Source organism: Misgurnus anguillicaudatus, chromosome 21, assembly GCF_027580225.2.
Source record: "Misgurnus anguillicaudatus chromosome 21, ASM2758022v2, whole genome shotgun sequence".
Lineage (NCBI taxonomy): Eukaryota > Metazoa > Chordata > Actinopteri > Cypriniformes > Cobitidae > Misgurnus > Misgurnus anguillicaudatus.
Window position 1 is genome coordinate 56,418,112 of NC_073357.2, and position 12,560 is coordinate 56,430,671.

The 12,560-nt window shown below is 37.0% G+C and overlaps 1 protein-coding gene across 1 annotated transcript; it reads right to left on the bottom strand.

The window, feature by feature from the left end:
* Positions 1–4,812: 4,812 nt before the first annotated feature.
* On the bottom strand, positions 4,813–12,533 carry LOC129451436 (apoptosis regulator BAX). Its single transcript, XM_073859423.1, has 6 exons — positions 12,182–12,533; positions 11,376–11,424; positions 11,106–11,267; positions 8,807–8,939; positions 7,967–8,075; positions 4,813–5,522 (listed from the first exon to the last, which is right to left on the bottom strand). Exons 1-6 carry the CDS (start codon positions 12,246–12,248, stop codon positions 5,428–5,430), a joined length of 615 nt encoding a protein of 204 aa, XP_073715524.1. The 5' UTR covers positions 12,249–12,533; the 3' UTR covers positions 4,813–5,427.
* Positions 12,534–12,560: the final 27 nt, after the last annotated feature.

Here is a 12,560-nt window from a genome sequence, read left to right on the forward strand (position 1 = left end):
TTTAGATTAGAAGAACCCACATCAATACCATCGTCACACAGAAGGTCTGTGACACAGTTTTAGGGGTCTTTTAATGTGGCTTCATGTAACAGAGAATTCATAATGTCATTGCAAGCTAAAATACTAAAATAAAATGCTTTTCAAAGACATTTAACGTAATTTGCAGTGTTTATATTGTACATTATTGTGAACCACACTGCAAAACAATTGTATTTATTAAAGATGCACTGATACATCGATGGCGGAAGTCAGGTGACCAACAGGAAGATCGCACACAACTCAATTCTTACAAGTGCGTTCTGTGTTCTCGTGACCTTCTGAGTTCGTTCTTCCAAGGTCGCCTGGCAAGACCGATCTCCACGAGAACGCAAGTACGTTCTTTGCTTTCTTGGAATTGAGAAACACACTAACTAAAGTTTTAAAAATGGGATCAGGAAGAAACATTCTAAACATTTTAAAAACAAGATTTATTTTCTTGAGAACCAAAACGGTGTACAAATCATAAAACGTATAATCTAAATCACGGTTTTCAAACTGAAACCTTATGCTAGGGACCCCATCCTAAAATATATATCCATTTAAATATATTTTGTATTAAAAAAAAATTTAACTGTTATATAAAAAGTAATTTTGATGATATAAAGACAGCATATTACTTCCGAATAATTGGCTATACACTCACCTAAAGGATTATTAGGAACACCTGTTCAATTTCTCATTAATGCAATTATCTAATCAACTAATAACATGGCAGTTGCTTCAATGCATTTAGGGGTGTGGTCCTGGTCAAGACAATCTCCTGAACTCCAAACTGAATGTCAAAATGGGAAAGAAAGGTGATTTTGAGCGTGGCATGGTTGTTGGTGCCAGACGGGCCGGTCTGAGTATTTCACAATCTGCTCAGTAACTGGGATTTTCACGCACAACCATTTCTAGGGTTTTCAAAGATAGGTGTGAAAAGGGAAAAACATCCAGTATGCGGCAGTCCTGTGGGCGAAAATGCCTTGTTGATGCTAGAGGTCAGAGGAGAATGGGCCGACTGATTCAAGCTGATAGAAGAGCAACTTTGACTGAAATAACCACTTGTTACAACCGAGGTATGCAGCAAAGCATTTGTGAAGCCACAACACACACAACCTTGAGGCGGATGGGCTACAACAGCAGAAGACCCCACCAGGTACCACTCATCTCCACTACAAAGATAACAATATCTGAGCTTCGCAATATTTCCTGCCACATTGCTTCGTTAATCAATACAATGGATTGTTTTAAAAGATCGTCAAATGTTTTTATTTGAATAAGATCTTTAGATTACCGATGTATAGAGATTTATAATACAAAAGAATACCTTTGCCTGCATAAACGGTTTATTTTCTTTTTGAATGACAACGTCAGCATTGTTGCTGTTTAATTACACCAGCAAATTCATAGCGCAGATGATGGGTTTAATACATAAATAAGTTTTAATCTAAGATTTGTAAGCTGTGTTTATGGTGCAGCACAACTCAAATTAAAATTAAACTGAGATCAACAAACCATATTTTAGCTCTAAACTGTGCTTATTTTAATCGGTGCAACCCATCCTGAATCCTGCGCGATGTGAGGAGGTCCATAGGGGTTCTGTTGTCTTTTAACGTAGGTTATATCATGACACAAATCACGCAATAAAGTTTTCATGTTATCACGACATACTGTAACATTTAATTATCTAATGTAGTGTGTGTTTGAATGATGTAATCGTCATTTGCTTGTTTCTGGTGTGCATTTTATCCCAGACGGCGTAATAGCAAAAGTGAATGAACAAACGAAAATTCACAAGAGCAACAAGAGATTTGAAGCTCATGCAGACGCCCAAGAGATGATCTCTGTGATTGGCTGAATGTTAGTTCACTCAAATCTAAGTAACAAATCAGAGAACACTGAACACATGACACGCCGCGCTGCTGCTCGCCGGAGCTTGCCCCCGTCTCTCATTAAAAATTTGTGACTTCTGGCCACTTTGAGGCTTGCTGGCCTTGTGAACGCACAGTAACAGTGGGGGGGACATAACCCCCCCGTCCCCCGCGGTTGCTACGCCCCTGACCACTGAGCTATACATGAGCACTGTTTTACACCAGTTGAATTCGCTTAGCCGTTCACATACTCCGATAGTATTTATATATATAAATATATATGTATCTCTCTCAAGGGTTTTTCTCCTATGGGGTTTTTTCATCCCCTGGAGAGTCCGCCACATTTAGCTTAACTTACTACTTTACTGTATACGTTACATTATTACTATGCTCGTTTTTCTCGGTTTCATACATCTATTAATGTAAAGCTGCTTTGAAACAATTAACTATTGTGAAAAGCGCTATATAAATACAATTGAATTGAGTTGAATTGTATACGGGTCAATAACATGACTTTAATTATTTTGTGTCGGTATGGTTCAATTAAATGTAAAAGGGTTAAAATTTCAAAATAAATTTGCAGATTGCTTGCATACATTCTCTTTTTGAGGACCAAGTCTAAAATTTCTGGTTTTATTTTATTTTGAAAAAATATTTGGGGGATAATTGCAAAAATGTCAATTGGTGTAACTAGTATTTTTTTATATAATCATCTAGTTTAGAGTAATATGATTTTTTTACATACATTTTTACATCGTTTGTCAAAGATTATTTAGAAAACAGAGCTGTTTTCAGCATATAGCATATATTCAGCAAATATTACAAAACGCAATAAAATGTACATTTTATAACTATAATTAAATTATATTTTAAAAAGATATTTTATTACGCTTACATCCCATCAAGGTGGATACACTGTAAAAAGTGAAAAGTTGGATTAACTTAAAATATTACTTCGATTGGTAACACTTAAAAAAATATATTTTTTCAACTTAAAAACTAACTTTAGTTTCACTTGTGAAGCTAAGTTAATGGTGAAAATTTTAAGTTAAATTTTTTTTTAAGTGTTAAAGGAGTAGTCTACTCATTTTCAATATTAAAATATGTTATTACCTTAACTAAGAATTGTTGATACATCCCCCTATCATCTGTGTGCGTGCACGTAAGCGCTGGAGCGCGCTGCGACGCTTCGATAGCATTTAGCTTAGCCCCATTCATTCAATGGTACCATTTAGAGATAAAGTTAGAAGTGACCAAACACATCAACGTTTTTCCTATTTAAGACGAGTAGTTATACGAGCAAGTTTGGTGGTACAAAATAAAACGTAGCGCTTTTCTAAGCGGATTTAAAAGAGGAGCTACATTTTATGGCGTAATAGCACTTTTGGGAGTACTTCGACTCGGCGCAGTAACACCCTCCCTCTCCCATTATGAGAGTGAGAAGGGGAGCGGACTTTTCAGGCGAGTCGAAGTACTCCCAAAAGTGCTATTACGCCATAAAATATAGTTCCTCTTTTAAATCCGCTTAGAAAAGCGCTACGTTTAATTTTGTACCACCAAACTTGCTCGTATAACTACTCGTCTTAAATAGGAAAAACGTTGATGTGTTTGGTCACTTCTAACTTTATCTCTAAATGGTACCATTGAATGAATGGGGCTACGCTAAATGCTATCGAAGCGTCGCAGCGCGCTCCAGCGCTTACGTGCACACACACAGATGATAGAGGGATGTATCAACAATATCAACATATTTTAATATTGAAAATGAGTAGACTATTCCTTTAAGTTAATTTTCAGTTTTCACTTTTACAGTGTAAAATATTTAATATTTCTCATTCTATGCACAATTGGCAGTTACACCATTTGACATTTTCCGGTCTATTCAGTCTTAACTTTCATAAAAATGGTGCAAATGTAATTTTTTATTGCATAAAATCAACATAAATACACTATGTGCATTGAAATATACCTGATGATAGCTTTTAAAACAAAAAAGATTTTTGAATTTCTCATCTTTTGTCACTGACCCATATTTCTTTATACCAGATTTAGTTCTTTCACAATTCTGCTCAAATATAAATTCCTTGTTTGGATAAGAGGCATCACATCAGATCTGTTTGAACCCAGCAGCTGTTTACCATTTCTTGCTTCTGAACACACCAGCTGATCATACAGCGTTTACAGCAGGCAAGGTTCATAACGACATGCGAAATCTGAGGTCTAAAAACTTTGCTCTTTGTCACGCTGAGGATGGACTGTGTAGTATTCACCAACAGCTGAGCTAACACACCCACAGGTCATTTCTGCTGCTACTGCTGCCCACGAAATGCTTTCGGTGTCACTGGGTTCAAAGCCGCTCTGATGAATTCTGAGAAGTATGTGATGTAACACTTAAACAGCGATGGGCCAATTTAAGAGCTTTTCTCAGAAAGCTTCAAATGCGCTTTTAGGAAGTAATAAGAGTGACATCTTAAATTTTGCTCTTTTCTTGAAACAGCCATTACATCATTGCTTTCAAAGGATTTTACATACAATACATGAATCTTATGGGGGTGTTCTTTTAAATGCAAATGAGCTGATCTCTGCCTAAATGGCAGTGCAGTAAGGAGCGGTATTATCCCCTTCTGACATCACAAGGGGAGCCAAATTTCAATGATCTATTTTTCACATGCTTGCTTGCAGAGATTAAGTTACTGGGTTGATCTTTTAGACATTTTCTGGGTTGATAGAAGCACTGGGGACCCAATTATAGCACTTAAACATGATATGTCCCCTTTAAGATGTCAACAAACCTTGTCATTTATTGGACACATGTATAAGTGTAAAAGCAATAATGGATAGATAAAAAAGGGCCATCTCTCCAGCACAATTCTGGTATATTGACAATGATATATTACAAGACGAAAAATACAAGTAGACATTTCCCGAAAATTCCTCTTATTTATTTCAAGAATTGTGTGCAAGAACCGTTCATATTCCCTAAATCTCACAACATCCCTTAGTCAATGAATCCCTTTAAGCTGTTTTTTAAACACCCGTAAAAACAGGTCTAATATATTTCATATTTTCACGTACGCTTGTCTTTTCACTATTTCTGATGACATTTAAAACAAAATCAAAAGGTAAACATGTGGTCTTGTGTATTTAGTTAATTGGAGGTAGGCCCGGCATCTTTCATGGCACGTTAAAAAGTTGATACATTACAAAACTCCTCATAATAAAAGGCACTGATGGAGAAATAGTGCTGTGTATTAAAAACCATTGAATTAAGCTACACATGCTTGCAAATAAATATATCAAGGCAAGAGATGTGCCGTCACATAGTTGCACTGAAATACAAACATTTTAACAGAGAAACAGTAGACAGAAAAACAAAATTCACAACAAGGAGTGCAAACATTTACACATTTAGGTTACATGACGCATGATTGTTCCACATGACGGTTGATTGATTGGTCCATATGATCGCACCAATTAGACAGTGTATTGCTTTTGAGTTTTCACACCTGAAAGCTTTGAGAATCTGACATCACTTTTAGCGACTTCGTCTCCAGTAAACAACGGCTACGATGAATGCCACCGCAGCGATGCAGGACACGGTACGCCATCTGGACACGCTATGAATAACTCCTTCCTGCAACACAAAATAAAGCGGGTATGAAACATCTATTTCAGAATAAACATCAAAACAATTTAAGACTTCATATGACATGTACAATATGCTAAATAATTTACAAAACACAGTACGCCTGCAAGACTTTTTATTCCGAATTTCGGCACTTTTCAGTGAAGATGAATGGGCTGTTGAGTTTGCGTCATCAAAAATGACCAAAACCCACCAAAAGATTTGATCACGTCACAAAGCTATGTTAAAAAATTTTACATTTATGATGAACCGTTTATTTTACGGATAAAAGGATGATGCATTCCTATGCCTTGTGTTTACATTAAATGTATAATATTTTTAAGAATGTTTGTAACCAAGCAACATCTGGGGCACCACTGACTTTTATTCTATTATTTTTTCCTGCTATGGAAGTCAATGGTGTCCCAGATCTGCTTGGTTACAAACATTTTTCAAACTATCTTCATTTGTGTTGAACAGAACAAATAAATTGATACAGGTTTGAAACTAATAAAGGGAAAATTTTGGGTCGAACTATCACGTCACAAAGCTATGGTGAGACTACAATGTACTACTTGTGTGACATTGGTATGACATGCGAATGCTTTACAATAAGGTTGTATTTGTTTTTTTTAAGTTATATTTTTGGGCCATTTTTGCCTTTATTAGATAAACAGTGATTAAGGAGACAACAGGAAAGTATAGGGTGGAGAGAGGGGTATGGGATTGGCAAAGGACCTCGAGCCGGGATTCGAACTCGGGTCGCCAGAAGTGCGTCTGCACCATGTGTCGGAGCACCATCCACTACACCATCGGCTCCAACAAGGTTGTATTTGTTAACTATTATTTAATGCATTAGCTTACATGAACAAACTATGAACAATACTACAGCATTTATTAATCTTAGTTAATGTGAATTTTAGCATTTACTAATTGTACATTCACATATATGTTAACATATATGTATGGTGCTTTTTCGAAAGATTTAGCCCCATTCAAATTTTTGTTGTATATTTTTTATATATTTTAGTTATAAAGAGTAGCCTTTACTTCCTGAAAAAGTGTTCCATGGTACAAAGGAAGTCAGTTTTGGAGGTTTGAAGTAACATGAGGCATGAAATAAATAAAAATGTTACATTTAGGGTAAACCGTTTATTTTACAGAAAAAAAGATGACGCTTTCCTATGCCTTGTGTTTACATTAAGTGTAAAATGTTTTGAAGAGTGTTTGTAACCAAGCAACATCTGGGACACCACTGACTTTAATAGTATTCTTTTATCCAACTATGGAAGTCAATAATGCCCCAGATCTGGGGTCTCATTTATAAAGCATGCAAAGGTTGTGATCTATAAAAAAACAAACTTGATAGGAGAATGGGCGTGCAGGGTGGGATCTTGGGATGATTTATTGCTTTGTTTTATAAGTCTTAATATTTTTAGGCGTATACCATGTTTGGCTTTTGTGCATACGTAGACTTTTTGTAAGGATCCTGCGCGCAGTTTTATAAATGAGACCCCTGCTTGGTTACAAACATTACAAACTATCTTCATTTGTGTTGAGCAGAACAAATATTCCTACAGGTTTCATGATAACAGAATTTTAATTTTTGGGTGAACTATTCCCTTAAATTAATGTTAACAGTTACAACAACTTGATATTATAAATGTATTAGTAAATGCCAAAATTAACATGAACTAAGATAATTAAATGCTGTAGTGTTGTTCACTGTTAGTTCATTTTAGCAAATGCATTAACTAATAGTTAACAAATACAACCTTATTTATAACTTACTCAGATGCTTTTGTATACGGGAGGTTTCCCATCATCCCCAAATCCATATAAATGAGTAATAACTGCTCAGACATCATTTTACCAGTCTGTTTATGCTTGCATTCCCTAAGTTCAGTAAATATTGTCACATGTTCACTATATCCCAGTTCTCAGGGCCACAGAATGCCGTTTGAAGTCTAAACCCTGCACCCCACGTACTGCTTCCTTTATGATCATATGTGTGCTATTAAACTTGAGTGGCCCCAGGAACTCCAGCCAACACTTGTGGGGCTCTGCAGCGCACATGAATCTTACTGAAGCACAGTTAGAGACGACACTGAGATGAGATGCAAAAAATTCCCCTAAATGTTTAATTGAGAAATCTTAAATCTGTGTATGATGTTAACATCACCATCAGATAAATTTTATTATAGGATCATATAGCCTTTGTGTGTATATATGTTATGAGCTTATGTTTAAATCACACATGCACATTTTCTGTTTTTGATATCAATCAGATATCAGTGGGTTTGCGTGTCTGCGTGTTCTAGACGGGACGGGATGTGTCTGGATCTGTGCTTGTTCACTTCCCGTCTCGAGTGGGCACATCTATGTGTGTGGTGGCCCATGTCTGGTTCGACCTGTGTGGTTCCACATGGGTGGCCGGAAAAAACAGCAACTTCCCATCCTCCTTGCGCTCTGATCCAGGCAGAAATGTTTTCCCTGATAAACTGTAAAACCCAGCTAATGATCCTCCTGACGATTTCAAAGTGGTTTTGAGTCAGTGCCTAGGGACATATAAAGCAATAATGTCCTTAATTTGTGTGCAATATTAAAACTTACATTTTCTAAATCTCACAAAGCATGCTATACATTTGTATCAGTATGTGTGTTATAAAAAATACAAAAATACGGTGCCTAAAAAAAGTATCGAACTCAATAGGGGGTATGCATGTGACGTCACCTTTGGGGAAAGTGACTGCGGTTACGCCCAATGAGTGGCAAAAGACAGAGCGGCAGAATTTGTGTCCAGTGTGAAATCAGTGAAAACATGGAGAAAACGCATCTAAGTGGGAAAAAGCTGTTGTGCGATAGACTGTACTATCAGATTTAACAAGAATTCGGAGCTATCGTTTTACAGACTACCAAAAAACACAGAAAGGAGAAGTAAATGGATTGTTAATGCCAACGTCCACTGACCACAGGTGGGTTGGCAAATTGCTAGGGTCACAACTAAATTAAATTTTTGCTGATAATTGTCAGTTATACTGCCGCTAGAACAGCCAGCCATTTTGGTAAATGTTTTGCCACTCAACAGGGAGAGCTTCGATGTGGTCACGTGGAAAAGTGACGTCAATGCCCTCTATAACCAACCCTATTGCAGACCCTTTTCCACATTTAAAAATGTATGCATTCAATTAAAAAAATCAAACCAAGCAAATCATCAAATGCAAAGACACTCTTACATTTAAATGTGTGGCTAAAAGGGAATTTTTTTAAAACCAATGTTTAAATTTACCTTGTAAATGAGTCTATAAGCAAGGTGAAATAAAGCCACGATGCGTCCCACGTTAATGCCATCCTCAAAGATGCTTCTGGCTACTGTCATGAAGACGTCCTGGGCACAGTTAGCCTGCACGGTGCTGATGAGACTGTTAGGAGATAAAGGGTTAAGCTTACTGCATTTTACTAAACATACTGTGCATCAAAATGTTTTAAAGTCCCACTGTGGTGAAAATCAGGTTTTTATTGTTGTTTATACACTCACCTAAAGGATTATTAGGAACACCATACTAATACTGTGTTTGACCCCCTTTCGCCTTCAGAACTGCCTTAATTCTACGTGGCATTGATTCAACAAGGTGCTGAAAGCATTCTTTAGAAATGTTGGCCCATATTGATAGGATAGCATCTTTCAGATTTGTGGGATGCACATCCAGGGCACAAAGCTCCCGTTCCACCACATACCAAAGATGCTCTATTGGGTTGAGATCTGGTGACTGTGGGGGCCATTTTAGTACAGTGAACTCATTATCATGTTCAAGAAACTAATTTGAAATGATTCAAGCTTTGTGACATGGTGCATTGCCATCAGTAGCCATCAGAGGATGGGTACATGGTGTCATAAAGGGATGGACATGGTCAGAAACAATGCTCAGGTAGGCCGTGGCATTTAAACGATGCCCAATTGGCACTAAGGGGCCTAAAGTGTGCCACGAAAACATCCCCCACACCATTACACCACCACCAGCAGCCTGCACAGTGGTAACAAGGCATGATGGATCCATGTTCTCATTCTGTTTATGCCAAATTCTGACTCTACCATCTGAATTTCTCAACAGAAATCGAGACTCATCAGACCAGGCCACATTTTTACAGTCTTCAACGGTCCTATTTGGTGAGCTCATGCAAATTGTAGCCTCTTTTCCTATTTGTAGTGGTGATGAGTGGTACCCGGTGGGGTCTTCTGCTGTTGTAGCCCATTCGCCTCAAGGTTGTGCGTGTTGTGGCTTCACAAATGCTTTGCTGCATACCTCGGTTTGTATTTCAGTCAAAGTTGCTCTTCTATCAGCTTGAATCAGTCGGCTCATTCTGACCTCTAGCATCAACAAAGCATTTTCGCCCACAGGACTGCCGCATACCAGATGTTTTTCCCTTTTCACACCATTCTTTGTAAACCCTACAAATATTTGTGCGTGAAAATCCCAGTAACTGAGCAGATTGTGAAATACTCAGACCGTCCCGTCTGGCACCAACAACCATGGCACGCTCAAAATTGCTTAAATCACCATTCTTTCCCATTCTAACATTCAGTTTGGAGTTCAGGAGATTGTCTTGACCAGGACCACACCCCTAAATGCATTGAAGCAACTGCCATGTGATTGGTTGATTAGATAATTGCATTAATGAGAAATTGAACAGGTGTTCCTAATAATCCTTTAGGTGAGTGTATGTAGTGCTGGGCAAAGATTAATCGTGATTAATCACATAAAAAATATGTGATTTTTTTGCATAATATATGAGTGTGTGCTGTGTGTAATTATTATGTATATATATATATATATATATATATATATATATATATATATATATATATATATATATATATATATATATATATATATATATATATATATATATATATATAAATTAAAAAAAATTGAATATGAACATATGTGTGTGTGAATATACATAATAATCACACACAGCACACACACATATATTATGCAAAAAATCACTTTAATTTTTTATGCAATTAATCGCGATTAATCTTTGCCCAGCACTAGTTTTTAGACGAGGCATGTGCAAATTCATCAATCACTGCTACTGGAGCTCTGCATCTGTGCTGCACACACATGAAGGGTAAGTGCTGTAAACTTACTGTAGCAGTCATGTGATTGAAACTGCCGAATGTAGCATCTATAAACATATATATCTATAGTCCGAGCTGTGAGATTGAGTAGAGGTTGGGACTAATTTGCATATTCATAGATAAACATGTACTAAATAAGGCAAGGGTGTAGAGTTACATTCAAGCTGTTATAAAGCATGAAGAAATGACTGTGACAGATAAAACTTTTATATCAGCTATTATGATACTAAAAGATAAGTTTTAAATGATAAAATTCTTGACTCCTGGAAGACTTTTATATGAGAAGTAATCACCTTGTCTGTATTTATTCTGCAATAACAACCAGCTGGTGGTAAATGATTAAGAACGATTATATTTAATTGTACTCGATTGAAAGAATGTAAGTGATTAATAACTAATATAATATTTTATAATTGCGATCATTTTAATTTAAAAAAGGACATACTGTTGAAGCTCCGCATTCCTGTTCAGATCATCAGCTATCTTCAACAGCTGACCAACAACCTCTTTGATCTGAGGATCCTCTCCATCATGAGGTCTTCCTCCTAGATCCTCGTGGCCCACATGCATGGCGGGGTCTTCTACTTGAATTCTCTCAATAACATACCTTCACAAGAATAAAAGTAACATGAAGAGAAATTCATTTATTCACACAAATGCATGCAAACAACATAAATGGTTAAAAGCATCTAACATCAAAAATCCATCAGCTCACCCTCTTAGTAGAACTGCACTTTGCTGAATGATTGCATCATCTACGACATCTGAAATAAAATGGTAGGCAAATATCATTCACATGAATCAATAATAATTTTTATTACAGATAAAACTTGAACCTGGAAGTTTGCTGAGGCTCTCTTGTGGTGCCCAGGCGCCTGGTTTAGGAAACCCTGAGTGTGGTGAACACTGACCTCTATTGGGAAAAAAACTTCCTGTTCTGATGTTGACTGCTCAGGTTCATCATAAAGTTTGTGGTGTACCCAGAATACCCTATTACCACACTTTTAATCTCACTTCTCTTTTATCAAAAAATCCCTGTTTATCTGATGTGATGATAAGATCCATAGTTTAAACATCATTCATTGCTATTAAAGCAAAAAAATAAATTTTTATTGTATTTAGGATTTTTAGTACTTCCAAATTAATGATTGATGCTACTAAAGGTATCAACGTGAATCTTTTTGCTACCTAAAACATGTGAAAAATACCCCGACATACGTCACACTGAATGTAGTGACGTCACAGGAAGTTCCATGATTGTCAAAACCCCAACTCGGTCGAAAGTTTTGTAAAGCTAGTTAAAGCAGTTTACACGAGAAAAATGTAAAACATTCACTTTTACACTAGTCATTCCCTTGTAAAAACATCGTGGATATTTATGAATAAAAAGTAAAGACTTCCGCACTATTCAGTCACCTTGTTCGCGATGACGTCATAGCGAGTGCAAACTAGAGTTTACTCGATAGCAAACACACCGAGGCGGGGTTCACATCGTTTTTAAATCGCATTTGGAAGTCTCACCTTCACCACCTGTAGCTCCCTTCGGCTCGTTGTCATCCGTCCTGTCTCCGTTGTTGGCGTCTGCCATGATTTATTCGAGCGAACACCCGCAGTCCTGAGTAATAGCTCTCGCTGACTAGCCTAACAACTTCTGAATCTGCCAAATATATAGTTACAGAACAAATGAAACATAATCGGTCGACATAATCGATTGATGTGGTTTATATGTCCTTCTAATACGCGATATTATGATGATAAAAACATGATGTGAAGGTTAAAACTGTCTAGACGCTTTAACGACAGCTCCCGCGATCCATAGGAACGCTTGAAAAAGTGTGGAAGTAATGCGGAAGTGCAGGAGCTGTATGACATATGCGCAGACGGTGCCTAGAGAAACCAC